At 43.9% G+C, this 17,091-nt stretch overlaps 1 protein-coding gene across 1 annotated transcript; it reads right to left on the bottom strand.

Moving 5' to 3' along the window:
- Positions 1-9,743: 9,743 nt before the first annotated feature.
- Positions 9,744-14,828, bottom strand: LOC141133659 (E3 ubiquitin/ISG15 ligase TRIM25-like). The gene has a single exon (XM_073623154.1). The coding sequence runs from the start codon at positions 14,789-14,791 to the stop codon at positions 13,217-13,219; it is 1,575 nt and encodes a 524-aa protein (XP_073479255.1). The 5' UTR covers positions 14,792-14,828; the 3' UTR covers positions 9,744-13,216.
- Between the last annotated feature and the right edge of the window lie 2,263 nt (positions 14,829-17,091).

Raw genomic sequence — 17,091 nt, forward strand, 5'->3', positions numbered from 1 at the left:
TGCACAAAAATCTGGGCTTGCAGACAAAGACTTCTGCCCAGTAACCACATCTCCAGGCATGTTCCATAACCTGGGACAAGAAAAAATTTCATGCCCCAGTTGACCACATTCCAGGCATGGTACATTTTTACACATATCTTTAATGGGATGCCGCTCCACATCTCCACTGTATCTCCTCCTTCCGGTTAACACCCGATCCCTTGTTGCTAAGGGAGATGGCACTCTTCCAGCTGTACTTTGCTGACTCTCCCAAAAGCAGCGACTTTGCGCTCCTTGAAGCATTGTTGCTTTAAACATGCCACGATCCTCTGTCGGCAATACGTTTCTCGCGTAGTCCACAGACTTGACATCACTGCCGTTGCTACGGGCAACCACATACTTGTCAAACTTCTGATAAGCCTTTTGGACACTCCTGGGACTTAAATCAGGCTTTCTAAACATTGTTGCAGACCTCTGTCTGGCCGTGTCGCCTTGTATTGGAGACTGAGACAAAGGGCACTTGGAGATAACATGCCCCCACTCTCTGCACCGAAAACAGCGCTCTTGCTTCAGAGCCTTGACAGGGCTTCCCAAATTGCATCCTCTTGTAAGCTTGGGACTTTGCACCTTAATAGCTGGCCTGCTTGCACCAGCGTTGCCAGGGGCAACAGCATGCACTTCCCCTTTAAGTGTAGCATAAAACAGTCTGCAATATTCTCCGGCAGGCTCAAACTCTTGCTTCATCTCTGCAGTCACTCCACCACACTTTTGCGCTTTCCAGCAAAAAATGAAGCACTGTTACTTTAAAGCAAGTTGCTTTTCACTTCATGCAAGCTTTCCTCACCTGCACAGTGCACACACAGATTGTGCTGTCTCATGCACACAAACACAGTTCATCAATTTAACTTCTGCGCAATGCAGTTTGCCTGGCTGCCACACACCGCTAGCAGCAATTCCTGAAATGACTCACTACTGGCGCAGAGACCCGGACTTCACCGTCTGTCTGCCCGCATTCTCCACCACTTGTAATGTTTGGGGTATTTAGCTCAAGCGATAAATGCGTTTTTAGTGCAGTGAGTCCACCTCAGACAGGCATTATAGTTAAGGGCCTGGTAGCCCACGTTTATTAAACCGAAAAACAAAAGCAAAAAGGTCCATTCAGGATTCCCACGCAGGGGTTTAACTTCATTAAGCACTCCAAAAATAAGGAAAACATACCAAGCCACCTGGCTCTCTTGTCAGCAGTTCCTCTGCTTGCTCTCAACAGATTTGCCAATTCTTTACAGCCCCCTGGACTCACTGGCTTCCTCAGTCTCCCCGACTCTCAAGGCTGGCCAGCCTTTCCCAGTCCCTGGGCAAAGAATCCCCTTTACATAGGCTGCAGACTCCCACAGGGCAGACCACTCTCCAGACACAGGTCTGTCTTCACACAGCAGTAGCAACAAGCTACACACACTCCACCTTCCTCCACCCTCCACCCTCTGCTCTCACTAGCCCCTCGTTATATGGGCTGTATGCACCTGGGCACACAACCTGCTGGCTCTCCATAAGACATGGACACAGGGTTAGAGATCCCATCCCTTTTCCCAGTGACAGGGACTATTACAATATATATATACACTGTATTCAGTTTAGCTAGATCCGTACCTGTTATCTTCCTACTGACAGGCAGGCTTGTCTTGTTACAGTATTTACAGCTACCTGACGAAAATTACTGGTGTTCTTTTGATCCTATTAGTACCACAGTCAGGCAGCTAGACTATATACAGTTAGTGCAGTGCATCCTGCTCACAGTGTTCAGCTAGATCCGTTCCTGTTATCTTCTTACTGACAGGCAGGCTTGTCTTGTTACAGTATTTACAGCTACCTGAAGAAAATGACTGGTGTTCTTTTGATCCTATTAGTACCACAGTCAGGCAGCTAGACTATTTACAGTTAGTGCAGTGCGTCCTGCTCACAGTGTTCAGCTAGATCCGTTCCTGTTATCTTCTTACTGACAGGCAGGCTTGTCTTGTTACAGTATATAAAGCTACCTGAAGAAAATTACTGGTGTTCTTTTGATCCTTTTAGTACCACAGTCAGGCAGCTAGACTATTTACAGTTAGTGCAGTGCATCCTGCTCACAGTGTTCAGCTAAAACTACAAGTTAGTGGGGTGCGTCCTGCTCACAGTGTTCAGCTAAACCTACAAGTTAGTGGGGTGCGTCCACCTCACAGTGTTCAGCTAAACCTACAAGCTAGTGGGGTGCGTCCTGCTCACAGTGTTCAGCTAGACCAGTTCCTGTTATCTTCTTACTGACAGGCAGGCTTGTCTTGTTACAGTAAATACAGCTACCTGAAGAAAATTGCTGGTGTTCTTTTGATCCTATTAGTACCACAGTCAGGCAGCTAGACTATTTACATTTAGTGCAGTGCGTCCTGCTCACAGTGTTCAGCTAAACCTACAAGTTAGTGGGGTGCGTCCACCTCACAGTGTTCAGCTAAAGCTACCTGTAGAAGGTTGGTGGTGTTCTCATACTACAGGCAGGCATTTGATTTTGCTAGCTGCAGTATCAGTACATACATATATATATATATATATATATATATATATATATATATATATATATATATCCCAGCTTAGTGCAGCTACAGGCCATTAGTATGTCTGGAAGGCCAAGAAGGAGAGGCAGACAGTCACAAGCCAATAAGAGAGGGCAAGCAGGCTCTGTGTCTAGTGCTGGTCGTGGAGACGGTGCATCCTCATCAGCACGTGGCCATGGGACACGCTTGGCCTTTTTTTCAGCAGCTGGCCGCGTTGAGCCGCAACATGCGGAAGACTTGGTCGAGTGGATGACCAAGCCGTCCTCATCCTCCTCATCCTCTCTCACCCATGCCCAGGGTACTTTGTCTGGCAAAGCAGCGGCCTCTTCCCTTGGCTCAATGTCATCAGTGACTTCCCTTGCCCCACCATGTCCTCCTGAGGAGTCCCTCGAACTGTTTGACCACAGTGTTGGGTACATGCTCCAGGAGGATGACCAGCATTTGGAAGGCTCTGATGATGATACTGAGCTTGATGAAGGCAGTAACATGAGCACGGACAGAGGGGGTGCCCAAGAAGGACAGCAATCTGGCAGTCATGCTCCCCCTGCTGCAGCATACTGCCAGGTTTGCTCCAGTGATGAGGAGGGAGGGGATGATGAGGTCACTGACTCAACGTGGGTGCCTGATAGGAGAGAGGAGGAGGAGGAGGAGGCGGCACATCACCAACGAGGCAGGATGCCCTCCAGGGGCCAGCCTAAGGGCAGCACATTGACTGCATCACACCCCAAAGCTCCACATGTGCAGGGCGCTGCAGTCTCTGCGCGTTATTAAAAAAGTTCTTTGGTGTGGGCCTTTTTTGAGACGAGTGCATCAGATCGCACCGCTGCTATTTGAAACATATGTCTCAAGCGTATCTCGCGTGGCCAAAACATCTCCCACTTGGGTACCACATGCTTGACCAGACATATGTTGACCTGCCATGCAGTTCGTTGGCAAGCGTATCTAAAAAACCCACACCAAAGAACAAAGAGGACCTCTCCTTGCTCCTCATCAGCTGAGATTTCCAACCCCACTAGACCTTCAGTCCTCTCTGAGACCTGCACTGAGAGGAATGAAGGTGTAGAATTAGGTGTGTCACAGCCAAGTACTTGTGGGCAATCTGCTTTTGGTACACCGACGTCAGATTGTACCAGGCAAATTTCCCTGCCCCAGCTGCTGCACCGCCGAAAGAAGTTTGCTCCCAGCCATCCACATGCCCAGCGGTTGAATGCTAGCTTGGCAAAATTGCTAGCACTTCAACTGCTGCCTTTTCAGTTGGTAGACTCTGCCCCCTTCCGTGAGTTTGTGGAATGTGCGGTTCCTCAGTGGCAGGTACCCAAACACCACTTTTTCTCACGGAAGGCGATTCTGGCTCTCTACCGGCATGTGGAAGGCAATGTCCATGCCTCGCTGGACAGGGCGGTCAGCGGTAAGGTGCATATTACCGCTGACTCATGGTCCAGCAGGCATGGACAGGGACGTTACCTAAGTTTCACGGTGCATTGGGTGACTCTGCTGGCAGCTGGGAAGGATGCAGGACAAGGTGCAGTAGTGTTGGAGGTTGTTCCGCCACCACACCTCCAAAATGCTAATGATTGTGACACACCTCTCTCCTCCACCCCCTCCTCTTCTTCTTCCTCCATGGCCTCTACCTGTGCTTTGTCCTCGGAACCAGCGGTGCTCTGTAGCCGTTCAAGGGGCTACGCAAGTACGCAGGCCAAAAGATGCCATGCGGTGCTTGAGCTGGTGTGCTTGGGGGACAGGAGCCACACTGGGGCAGAGGTTCTGTCAGCTCTGCAGGGGCAGGTTCAGAGGTGGTTGACGCCACGCCAACTTAAGGCAGGAATGGTGGTTTGCGACAATGGCACCAACCTCCTCTTTGCCCTCCGACAGGGACAAATGACCCATGTGCCCTGTTTGGCTCACGTCCTTAACTTGGTGGTGCAGCGGTTCTTGGGCAGGTACCCGGGCTTACAGGATGTCCTGAGGCAGGCCAGGAAAGTCTGTGTGCATTTCCGCCAGTCATATAATGCCAGTGCTTGGCAGACGGACCTCCAAAAGGAGTTTAACCTGCCCAAGAACCGCCTAATCTGTGACATGCCCACCAGGTGGAACTCAACGTTGGCAATGCTGCAGCGGCTGCACACGCAGCAGAGGGCCATCAATGAGTACCTGTGCGACTATGGCACCAGGACAGGGTCAGGGGAGCTTGTTTTTTTTCCCCACGCCAGTGGGCCATGATCAGGGATGCATGCACTGTCCTGTCACCATTTGAGGAGGCCACGAGGATGGCGAGCAGTGACAGTGCATGCATCAGTGACACTGTCCCCCTTGTCCACCTGTTGGAGCACACGCTGTGTGGAATAATGGACAGGGCACTTGAGGCAGAACAGAGGCAGGAAGAGGAGGACTTCCTTAGCTTTCAAGGCCCCCTTTATCCAGACAGTGTTCCTGCGTGCCCGCCGATCACACAGGAAGAGGATGAGGAGGAGGAGGAGGAAGATTGTGTCAGTATGGAGGTGGAGCCTGGCACTCAGCATCAGCAGCAGTCTTTAAGGGATCAGTCCCAAGAAACACATGGACTTGTACGTGGTTGGGAGGAGGTGGCCGCGGACCATGTCGTCCTTAGTGACCCAGAGGACTCCGGACCGAATGCCTCAGCAAACCTACGCTGCATGGCCTCCCTGAGGAAGGCACGTGATCCCTGTGCCGAAGACGCGTAGGGGAGGGGCCAGGATGGAGCTGTCAGCAAGGATAGTGAGGCGAGGCAGACACACCACACCGCACGCTGTACCAGCGATCTGATTCGTACATACAGAGCCCTGAATAGGATGGTGTACTTAAGCACCTATACCATATGAGTACACCTATGAGGGGAATATTTACTTTTTAAAAAAAATCTTTACAATATCACACTATGGAGCTTTTCTCTTTTATCCATGATCTGGAATGCCACTGATTGAGCGAGTTGGATTTCATCACCTGCATATCGTTAGAGCCCAGGAGTGGCTCCCAAGCGTGTTTTGGCATAGTTTAGGTACTGTGTCACACGCTCTGAGGTGAGCGCATAGACTTTTGGGGAACACTGGAGAAGCACTGAAGCATGTTATATGTTTTGCACTGGTTTTGATGAGCATGATGAAAAGCACTTTTGATGAACACTGGATCTTTGCACTTAGGATATCATTTTGATGAACGTTTATGGTTTTTTTATAAATCAATTTGGTGAAGGAGTGGATACTCTCTAGCTGAAGTTTACACCTGTATTTTCAATTTTTCACATGTTGCACTTTATTTGTTGTATCACAAGATTAATGTTGCACGGATTATAATAGTATTTTGGGTACATTCGTTTGATAGCTAAGCACTTTATATAATTATTTATTTTTGTATTATTTATTTTCCTAGCGCAAATGCAATTTTATTTTAATTTTTGAATATATTAGGAACACCATCTTAAGTATAGGAAACATACTAAAACAGGTTGTACCAGGATTGGTATCACTAGGGATCGATACAAACAGTTAATGAGCTTGGAAAAAAGATGGTGAGATCGAATTAAAGGGCTCCACCAATAAAAATTAACCCCAACTCCACACCAGGCATCTTTCCAAAGAAATTCATATTTCACACAAGGAAGATGCATAAGTAATTATTTTAAAAAGGAATTACACTAATTAAGGTATGGAGTTGATCTCTATTCAAATAAGTATATACCATAATTCAACTAAAATAAAAGAAATATGAAAAATAAAATAAAAAGTTAAAAAATAAAAATAAAAAATGAAAAATGAGAAATATATGAAAAATATCGAAAATTGTATTTGACACACAAGGAATATATATAAAATTCTAAATAGAAATTAAAAAATAAATGTGTAAAAAAAAAAAAAAATATATATATATATATATATATATATATATATATATATATATATATATATATATATATATATATATATATATATATATATAAAAATATAATAAAAAATATACATATATTGAATGTAAAAGAGAGGTTGAAAAAATATGGGTTGAAAAAATTATTATTAATAAGCCTCATTGGGGCTAAACCGAAAATAACACTGAAGACAAAAAAGACAGAGAGGGGATATTGTATACCAAATCACCCTCTTTTTATGGTTAACCAAAGTCATGTTAAGGCCCAGCTAACAAAGAGCAGATCCCATATTTTTGGTGTATTGTTCAAATTCCCAAAATTTTCAACAAAAAATATATTGAATTCCTGCTAAAAAGATGTAGAAAATGATTTCCATTAACCCACATGGAAGGTAATCAATTTGGCATGTATTCGAATATAGGGGTAACTCCTATAAAGACCTCATCTAATCTTACAGCAAATGGCTAATACATAATTCGAGTTATACAACCCTCAAAAAACATATACTCAGGCAAAAAAGTGTAAAGAACCATCATAGACGTTTGACCCATAAACCAGATTATTATCAAGAGTTATCAATAAATGCATTAGTATCGGTGTCTATGTTGAGCCCATACGGGGTGTAGCATTTAATTTTATGGATCCATAACATCTCGGGTCTGGAGATACTCCTGACTAGAGAACTGATTTTTGAGGTGAGCTATGAAGTCCCTCTATAGAATCTGAGATGTCCACAATTTTCGATAAGGGTTAATGATTACTAGTTTTGGGTGAACCTTTCAGGCCGAACAAGAGTTCTTGCCAAACATTGGCTTTTCGCCCCATTCAAGGAACACCTCAATTTGCAGGGTGTTCAGTGGGTGTTTGCACAGTGCATTCTGCGCCCTGATTGGGCAAAGCTTTGCCCAATCAGGGTGCAGTAAAAGCAGGAGCAGGGCTGGGAAGCCGGCCGCGGTGTCCTTAACAATTGATGAGTCATCAGCTGTCAATGAGCTTCCCCTCTGACAGCTGGATAAAAAAATTTAAAAAAACAATTGCCGGTAAAAAAATTGTAAAAAAACCCACAAAGGGGCTGGTATGGAGTGGGGGGGGGGACCCCACGCCGTTTTGTTCATTTTTTTCCCCAAAAGCCGGGTCCCGGCAATTGCAACCGCGAGTCAATTTAAATGGCATTTAAATCTTTTTGTTTTCTTTATTAATGAAATTTTTGCTACAGCAGGTTCTATACATGCTACAGATGCACCACTTTAGAGGCAGACTAAGGGGACCCTCCCCAGGAATATATATTTAGAGGGATTTTTCATTTCTATTGTAGCATTTTAAAAAATGTTTTTGCATTGATACATATCCCCCAGGGCAGTAACCGGCCCCCATATCCCTTTTATGGCCAATTACTAGCATTTAAGCCTTCAAAATTGGGACTTTTTATTTTTACCTGTTCGGCTCCCATAGACTTCAATGGTGTTTCACCGTTTGGGTTAGAACTTTTCCCCTGTTCAGGAGTTCTGCTGCAAACTGAACCTGGGAGTGTTTGGCCCATCTCTAATGATTTCTCTCTACTTATCTCAATAGGTTTGGTTTCGACCAGCTAGTACTTTTGAAGGATTCCTATTTCTTTGATCATGCACCGCCAGTGTACAATATTTTAGGATACTTACATCTCCTTGGTGTGTATATAGAGTAATCTGTACACTATATACAACATCTGGTTGGCTACCCTTACAATGCTATAATATTAAGAAATACGTATATCAAACAGAGCTTATCAGCCCTCACCTTACCTGGCTTCCACACTCCCTGGGGAGACCACCATATGTGGCGTTCCCTTCCTGGATGGGTCTGTGTGAATTTTCGGGTGAGTGTTGCCCCCCTCCTCCCCTTCTCCTGTTTCCATTGGCCATATGAGTTTCTTGCACAGTGCATGTGGTGATGCATTGCATATAGTGAATTTATTATGTGTGTGTATCTTGTGTGGACATGTGTATGTGTGTTTTATCATACGTGTATACATGGGCACATACTGTATGTCTATACATGTTTTCTTGGTGTGATATGATTTATATCTTGTGCTCTGCAGATTATTACTCCTTTTAAAACTCCTGAGGAAGCGGTTACCCCACGAAACATGTTGGCAGGAAGGCTGGACTAACATCTATTATAGGTTCCTTACATTTGTGGGGGACTATATGAAGACCTCCAGTCTTTGAAGAGGTTTGGTTCCCTTTACTTTTTTTAATATTATTACATTTTGTCGCTGGTGTGTGATGTATTTATTAATGGTTTTGTATAACTTTTGTAATAAACATAATGATTTTACACTGTATTTAGTGTAGTGAGTTCAATGGTACCATGAAAGTCCTTAGTGCCTCAAAACATTTCTATTTCTAACCTTCAACTTATATCAAAAGTGACCCCCAGACTCTGGTGAGTAGAAAAATGGCAGATTACAGCTATTCATTCAAAAAGTGAACTCCCCCAATCCCCCAACCCCCGCAGCTAGCACCATTCCTATTTTCTATTGGCTGCAGTTAGTGTCCTCCCCTCTCTGCAGATCTCTGACATCTCTTCTGATCCTCCATGGGCTTTCATCACCCCGTTTCCTCTGATCCCCCCGTGTCCACTGATCCCCCTCCCCCATGTGCTTCAAGGGACATGTATATGTGCAGCTGCAGGGCGAGGAATGTCTCCTCAGCTTATGATTGGCTGTCTGTGGTGCACCAACACACATGAGAATCCTTCACACTAGCAGTTGGGGGGTGGTATAACCCCCTGGTTGAGCCCAAAACTGCTCCCCCTTTAGCTGCAGAGTCAGTACACATGTTGTGGCCATGAAGCAAAGCAGGTACACCTTTATTGCATTCGGCAGATACCACCACCCACCAAACATGACCCATTCATAGATTTCATAGGATCTGGTTTCCATCACATGATTCTGATTGCAGCTTCCAGGTCAGTCGTGCCCAGAGGAACCCTTCCCTCCGGACTCTACAGTAGATAGGACCACTCTGCAACCACCCCATATCCATGTGTAATGCACACAGTTGCAGGGTGGTGGCATTGCTTTAAGGGGTTAAAACGGGTGGTGAGGAGGTGAGATATTGTCAAACACCTCTGAAAAGTGATCTGAGTATGGACCACTTTTCGAAGGAGTGTCAGTCCCTGCCCCTAGTGTGAATGAGCCCTAAAGCTGGCCATACATGGATGGAAATTCAGTCGGTTCAGCAGGGATCGGCTCGATGTCAATCAGTGTGCGGCCGTCCCTGCTCAGCAGAAGTCAATCGTTAGAATGATTTCTATAAAAGGGGCGTGTTGTAAAATTTTTCTCAATCCCAACTGGCTTCCGCCATTGGTCAGTGTAAGTCGCCTATTTACAGTTCTGTGTTCCTTCAATTCTCACTGGTTTACAAAAAAAACACAATTTAAAACTTACAAATATTTGTTATTTATTAGCTCAATACAGGTTCATGTTCTAGAATTAGAAGGAATTTTGTAAGTTATGTTGTATTTGTATCCACTAATAATGATTTTCCTGTATTTTCAGCAAAAATATTATTTCGATAAACATTTGCGCAATTATCATGTGACTTAAATCTAAAAATCTAATAAATCAAAAACCTCAAAATCAGTATAAGTGATACAATATTAAAGCAGTAGTTATAAAAGTGATCCCATAGAATTCTATTGGTGATCCATTCTATGGGGACACATTATATTAGGGTGCATTATAAAAGTGATATAATATATAATAATATAGATACACTTATCAATCATACATGATGACAGCGATATATGATGAAAAAGAACGACACAATCTTCAAACTTAATATATTCTTATTTCTACTACATATTGTAATCTCATATTATAGATAGATAGATAGATAGATAGATAGATAGATAGATAGATAGATAGATAGATAGATAGATAGATTGATTGATTTGGTCTTAAAGGGCCAGTACACCTCCATCTGTGCCTCCCATAAGTCATGTTACACTCTGCGCTCTGTCTCAGGTCCAGCACTCTATACAATGTCCCATCTCACTATACATAATGATCATGTACTGGGAGGAGCCATAGGAAATAATGCCCCGCCCCCTTCTGTAAGTAATGCAGCAGCCGTACACCCCCTATAGAGTCTCCATGTACATCCACACTCAGAGCCGGAGAAGTGTACATTGTTATATTGCAGTCTATAAATAACAGTAAGTACATCTCTCCTGGTAAACACTGCACCCCCAGATCAGTGCACACCATCACCTCCTACCACTGAACATAGTTATACTGACTGAGGAACCTTTGGCCAGCCTAGAGACGGGATAAAGAGACTCCACCCACTTTGTCCTTTCAGGGTAAAGTGGGAGGTTCTCTTAAAAACCCTCAAAACCCCCCTATATATTCTCTGTTGCTGTTCCCCAATATGTTGTTGCTCCATCAAAGCCCTTGCTAGGTTCCCAATTTCCCGGGTATGAGGGATCATGTGATTTTCTCCCAGCATACAATGCTCAGGCCCAAGCAGCCAATCACCAGAATTGAATACTGTCACATGAGGGAGGGGGAGGGGTGACATCATCAATCCTGTGTAAGCTCTGACATATTCCAGCATGGAACCTACATGGGGGAGGAATGGAGCATCAGAGGAGAGCAATAATGGGGAATATAAAGGGGTTGACCCTGAGTGGACAAGTGACAGAGTCTCTTTAAGACCATTTGGGGTCCCAAAACAATTAGATATACTTGGGTCTCAAAAAAAATAAAAAATAAAGCCTCATATAAGATTCCTAGGTATTGAGACACACTTGGGGCCCCAGACAGACTCCTTTAGTACCCAAGGTAAAAAGTCAAAGTGTCCCCCCCATGAGCTGTGAACTATAGCATATAGGTTGCAGGTTCTGCCATTTTTGTGCCCCCATCCTACTGAAGTACCCAAGTTGGCCGCCTCTTCTGTAACTCTTTGGCTCGTCTCTGCCACCAGACCCTTGGAAATGCTTGGGGCCCCCAGGCAACATTAGCATTTGCAGGCTTCCACACAATGTGACATATTTGGGAGAACAGGGACGGGGCATATTTGGGGAACCCTTGAGAATGTCACATACTTGTGTTCCCAAGCCATATGATATATTTGGGGCCCCTAGGCAATGTGATATTCTTGTGGACTCCAGACAATGTCATATACAGTATTTGAGTCCCCGGCTTCCCTCGTAGGCTTTCAGAAAGATAAAGTAACAGATTAACCCCGTGTTTCCTTTTTCCCATAATTTCAGAGACTGGCCCCCCACTGCTCTAATCACCCCTCTCTTGTCCACAATCCCCATTCCCCGCAGCTCTAATCCCCCTGTGTCTCCCCCCTCCCCCCACAGCTCTGCCAGTTTCTCTTCCTCTAAAAAAAAAAACAAAAAAAAAACCATAATTAGGGGTTCCTTCCCACAGGTACTCTGGCTGTATGAATTTGTTCATGCAGCTAAAGCCGTTTTCAGAGCCATACACCTGACCCCACACACCCATCCAGGCTGGGGTCCCTGTCAGGTAATGTACGGGGCCCCATGATTTCTAACAGCAACCCTGATTGTGTTCTCCGGTCTCACCCTCTTTGGCTTCCCGTATATTCTACATATTACCAGCCTAATGTATGCCGTGTCTCTGTAATGTATTGTCCTCTCTGGTGGGGAAGATGAGGGTGAGACCGGAGAACATGCTGCACAGCAATATACATCTCAGTGCTGATAACAGTGACACCAACACAATTATATTACTGATACATTCTATTAAAGTCTATGCCAAGCTAAGAACTTTTCTTTATAGTTTTGGATGGAGTGAGGGAGAATTAGAACACCTGTTTGTTTTTACTGCTATCTGGGGATTCCCCTCACTTCCTGTCCTGCTGACAACATTGTACCGGGCAGGAAGTGAGAGGAAATTAGCAAAGGGGACCTAGACATACATTTTTAGTAGAATAGGGGAAGGCTAGAGCCCCAGTCAGATTTTATTATAATTGTGGAGAGCTCCCCTCACTTCCTGCTTGGTAAAATCTTGTCACCGGGACAGGAAGTGAGGAGAAATCTCTTTAATGGAGATCTGGATAGCAGTAAAAACCTGACAGGGGTTCTAATTCTCCCCACTCCATCCAAAACTAAGAAAAGAAAACATTATGGGTGGACATACACTTTAATGATACATCACATTTTATTGTCTTAGCAGTAAATCTCTAGATCCCTTCTTCATATATTTCCTCTGAGATTGTTACATTTCTTTTCATCTCTATTTAGTATAGATTGTATGGAATAGGAGGAGGAAAGAGAGGAGAGGTGACCCCATCCTATCCAATCACAGCGACCGCACTGCACCCCGCACAGAGTGAATGCATGTGGGGGAGGGGCAGAGAGTAGGGGGAGGGGCCAGAGGAGGAGATTGCTAATGTTACACACTGTGATAACTTTCTGTTTAATGATTACAATGAAAGTAATTGTCATGGGATAGATAGATAGATAGATAGATAGATAGATAGATAGATAGATAGATAGATAGATAGATAGATAGATAGGCCACACACCTCTTTACTGACAAATAGGAACATGTCATTCACTGTTACTCCAGTAACTGGAGAGATCTCCTACCCAATCACAGGGAGTGACAGAGGGAGAAATGTAATGTAAGAAAAACCTGCAGGGCACTGACTGAAGTCCCACCCACTGCTTTAGCTTATTGACTGAATATTCTATCTATCCCACTACCCATCCCTGTGACATCACCAGTCTCTGGACGGAGTTCTCACTATTACTATTATTCCCTATTCCCCCCACAGATCTTTACACAACCTCTATATACCCATATCCCAGCATGGAGAGGCTCAGTGAAGGTGGTGGTGAAGGTGTGGAGATGTCGGATCGGGTCACACAGATCATAAAAGGAGATCCGTCCGGCTTCATAATCCAGATCTATCCTGACTCTGTTACTGGAGATATTGGAGGGTAAGAGGATCCCTTTACTGTCATGTCCCACCCCATACTGATTTTCTCTCCTGTACAAACCCCAGGACTTGTTATTATATCCAATCCCCGACTTCTCTCCTCCCCTCTCTATACTGGGGTAACACATCCCGACTCCCCACCAATCTGATCCCCCGACATCCACTTCCCAGTAATGTCTCCCTGAGGAGAAACTCCGACTGCTCAACACCTGAGAATAATACTGAAATCTCTCTGGTGTTTCTGGATGATTCAGGTTTATATCTGACCAGGATACAGTTTTCCTGTCATCTGATATATGGAGCTCATTATGAGCTGTGTTTACTTCCAGTAATATGTCTGCAGCTCTCTGTATATAGAAGTATACATTTACCTCTGTTATTATATCAGATAATGTGTGTAATGTGTGTGATATCCCATCCACATCCAGACCCCCTCCATCATGGAGGAGTTCCTCATGTCTCTCTCTGTCCTCATTATCTCCATCCTCAGTATCACACAAGTCACCTGTGTCTGATTCCTGTAAGACAGTCAGTGGATCCGTCATGTTACACAGCTCCTCAATGTGACGCATCTTCCTGGACAGCTCCTCCTTCTTTATTTCCAGATCCCGGATGGAGATGGAGATCCGCTCTGCCCTCCCGGAGATTTCCCTCAGGATTCTTTTCTCCAGGTCTTCCAGACGTCTCCTGAGATCTCTAAACAGGGCAGTGACTCTCTCGGTGTCAGCAGGTGCTTTTTCTTCTACTTTCCTCCTGTGTTCCTGCAGACTCTGGACTCTTTCCTCCGTCTCCTCTCTCTTTGTCAGAAGTTTCTGCAGAACATTCCTCAGTGTCTCCTTCTTCTTCTCAGAAGCCTCATCCAGCATCTCCACCTGGTGTCCTCGATGTTCTCCAGCCAGAGTACAGGACACACAGATACAGGTCTCATCCTCAGTGCAGTAATACTCCAGGATCTTCTTATGGACGGAGCATTTCCTGCTCTCCATGGACAAGGTGGGGTCACATAAGACGTGTTCTGGGGACTTTTTGTGGACTCTCAGATGTTTATCACACAGAGAAACCTCACAGTGCAGACAGGATCTAACAACAGGTACAGGAGAGTCCACACAGTAAGTACAGAAGACCCCGGACTCCTCCTGATCTGGCTGAGCAGACAGGAAATTCTCCACTATGTTACGTAGTGTTATGTTCCTGTGCAGTTCAGGCCGATCCTGAAACTTCTCTCTACATTCAGGACAGGAATATCCTCCAGACCCCTCCTGTGTATCCAGCACGCGATCAATACAGAGCCGGCAGAAGTTGTGTCCACATCTCAGCATTACAGGATCTGTATAAATGTTCAGACAGACGGAACATTCCAGCTCAGCTCTCAGGTTAGCAGACGCCATCGCTGACAGCAGAAGAGAAAAATGAAAGTGAAATTCTCTGACACCGGAGAAGATTGCAGTTGGGAGGGGTCACATCCTCCTACACAGGGGGAGGCTGATCCAGATCAGTATTATCAACCACTTTTTGAGATGTGTTGTTTACAAGTTAAATACATTTTTTTTTGCTAGAAAATTACTTAGAACCCCCAAACATTATACCTTTTTTTTGTCTAACACCCTAGAGAATAAAATGGTGGACTTTGCAATACTTTCTGTCACACCTTATTTGCGCAGTGGTCTTACAAGTGCACTTTTTTGGAAAAAGTACACTTTTTTGAATTAAGAAATTAGACAACAGTAATGTTAGCCCATTTTTTTTATATTGTGAAAGATAATGTTACAATTAGTAAATTGAAACCCAACATGTCACTCTTCAAAATTGCACCCGCTCGTGGAATGGTGACAAACATTTACCCTTAAAAATCTCCAAAGGCGACGTTTAAAAAATTCTACAGGTTGCATGTTTAAGTTACAGAGGAGGTCCAATGCTAGAATTATTGCTCTCACTCTACCGATCGCAGTGATACCTCACATGTGTGGTTTGACCACCGTTTTCATATGTGGGCGCTGCTCGCGTATGCGTTCACTTCTGCATGCGAGGTCTGCGGGATGGGGCGCGTTTAAAAAAAATGTTTTTTCTTATTTATTTTACCTTTTATTTTTTTATTTTTACACTGTTCTTTAAAAAAAAAAATTGCATCACTTTTATTCCTATCACAAGGAATGTAAACATCCCTTGTAATAGAAAGGATGAAAGCATGACAGGACCTCGTAACCACTTAAGCCCCGGAAGGATTTACCTCCTTCCTGACCAGAGCACTTTTTACAATTTGGCACTGCGTCGCTTTAACTGCTAATTGCACGGTCATGCAATGCTGTACCCAAACGAAATTTGCGTCCTTTTCTTCCCACAAATAGAGCTTTCTTTTGATGGTATTTGATCACCTCTGCGGTTTTTATTTTTTGCGCTATAAATGGAAAAAGACCGAAAATTTTGAAAAAAAATGATATTTTCTACTTTTTGTTATAAAAAAAATCCAATAAACTCAATTTTAGTCATACATTTAGGCCAAAATGTATTCGGCCAAATGTCTCTGGTAAAAAAATGTCAATAAGCGTATATTTATTGGTTTGCGCAAAAGTTATAGCGTCTACAAACTAGGGTACATTTTCTGGAATTTACACAGCTTTTAGTTTATGACTGCCTATGTCATTTCTTGAGGTGCTAAAATGGCAGGGCAGTACAAAACCCCCCAAATGACCCCATTTTAGAAAGTATACACCCCAAGGAAATTGCTGAGAGGCATGTTGTGCCCATTGAATATTAATTTTTTTGTCCCCCCCCAAAAAAAGCATAGGCTGTAGTTGCACGAGCCATAATTAAAATTATTGCAGATCAATGCTCCCCCTACTGACAGTTTCTTGCCGTCCCAACTTGTCCAAAAAAAAGAAATTTACAAAAAGTTGTCACTAAATGATATATTGCTCACACAGGCCATGGGCTTGTGTGGAATTGCACCCCAAAATACATTCAGCTGCTTCTCCTGAGTACAGGGATACCACATGTGTGAGACTTTTTGGGAGCCTAGCCGCATACGGGACCCCGAAAACCAAGCACCGTCTTCAGGATTTGTAAGGGCGTAAATTTTTGATTTCACTCCTCACTACCTATCACAGTTTTGAAGGTCATAAAATGCCCAGATGGCACAAAACCCCCCCAAATGACCCCATTTTGGAAAGTAGACACCCCAAGCTATTTGCTGAGAGGCATGTTGAGTCCATGGAATATTTTATATTTTGACACAAGTTGCGGGAAAGTGACAATTTTTTTTTTTTTGCACAAAGTTGTCACTAAATGATATATTGATCACACAGACCATGGGCATATGTGAAATTACACCCCAAAATACATTCAGCTGCTTCTCCTGAGTACGGGGATACTACATGTGTGGGACTTTTTGGGAGCCTAGCCGCGTACGGGACCCTGTTAGAATATCAGAATTTATGAATGGTTGAGTTCTTGTGATAATTGAATTATATATATAAATATATATATATATATAAATATATATATCTTCTGTGTATGGAAAAGGTGAAGTTATATAGGTTTTTATACTCATGAAAGTTTATGCTGGTATAGGCTTAGTATGCATTTCTTGGGAGAGATTCAACTCACATATGGATGCAATTTAGTGTCGACTAATTCACCTCCCCCATCGTAAGAGATAAAGTTACAATCTTTCCAAAGACACAAAGTTCCA

The sequence above is a fragment of the Aquarana catesbeiana genome, linkage group LG03 (genome assembly GCF_042186555.1).
Source record: "Aquarana catesbeiana isolate 2022-GZ linkage group LG03, ASM4218655v1, whole genome shotgun sequence".
Taxonomy (NCBI): domain Eukaryota; kingdom Metazoa; phylum Chordata; class Amphibia; order Anura; family Ranidae; genus Aquarana; species Aquarana catesbeiana.

What these genes read in the sequence shown, in the direction of transcription:
- LOC141133659 (XM_073623154.1), bottom strand. Translation starts at nt 14,791, where the DNA reads ATGGCGTCTGCTAACCTGAGAGCTGAGCTGGAATGTTCCGTCTGTCTG.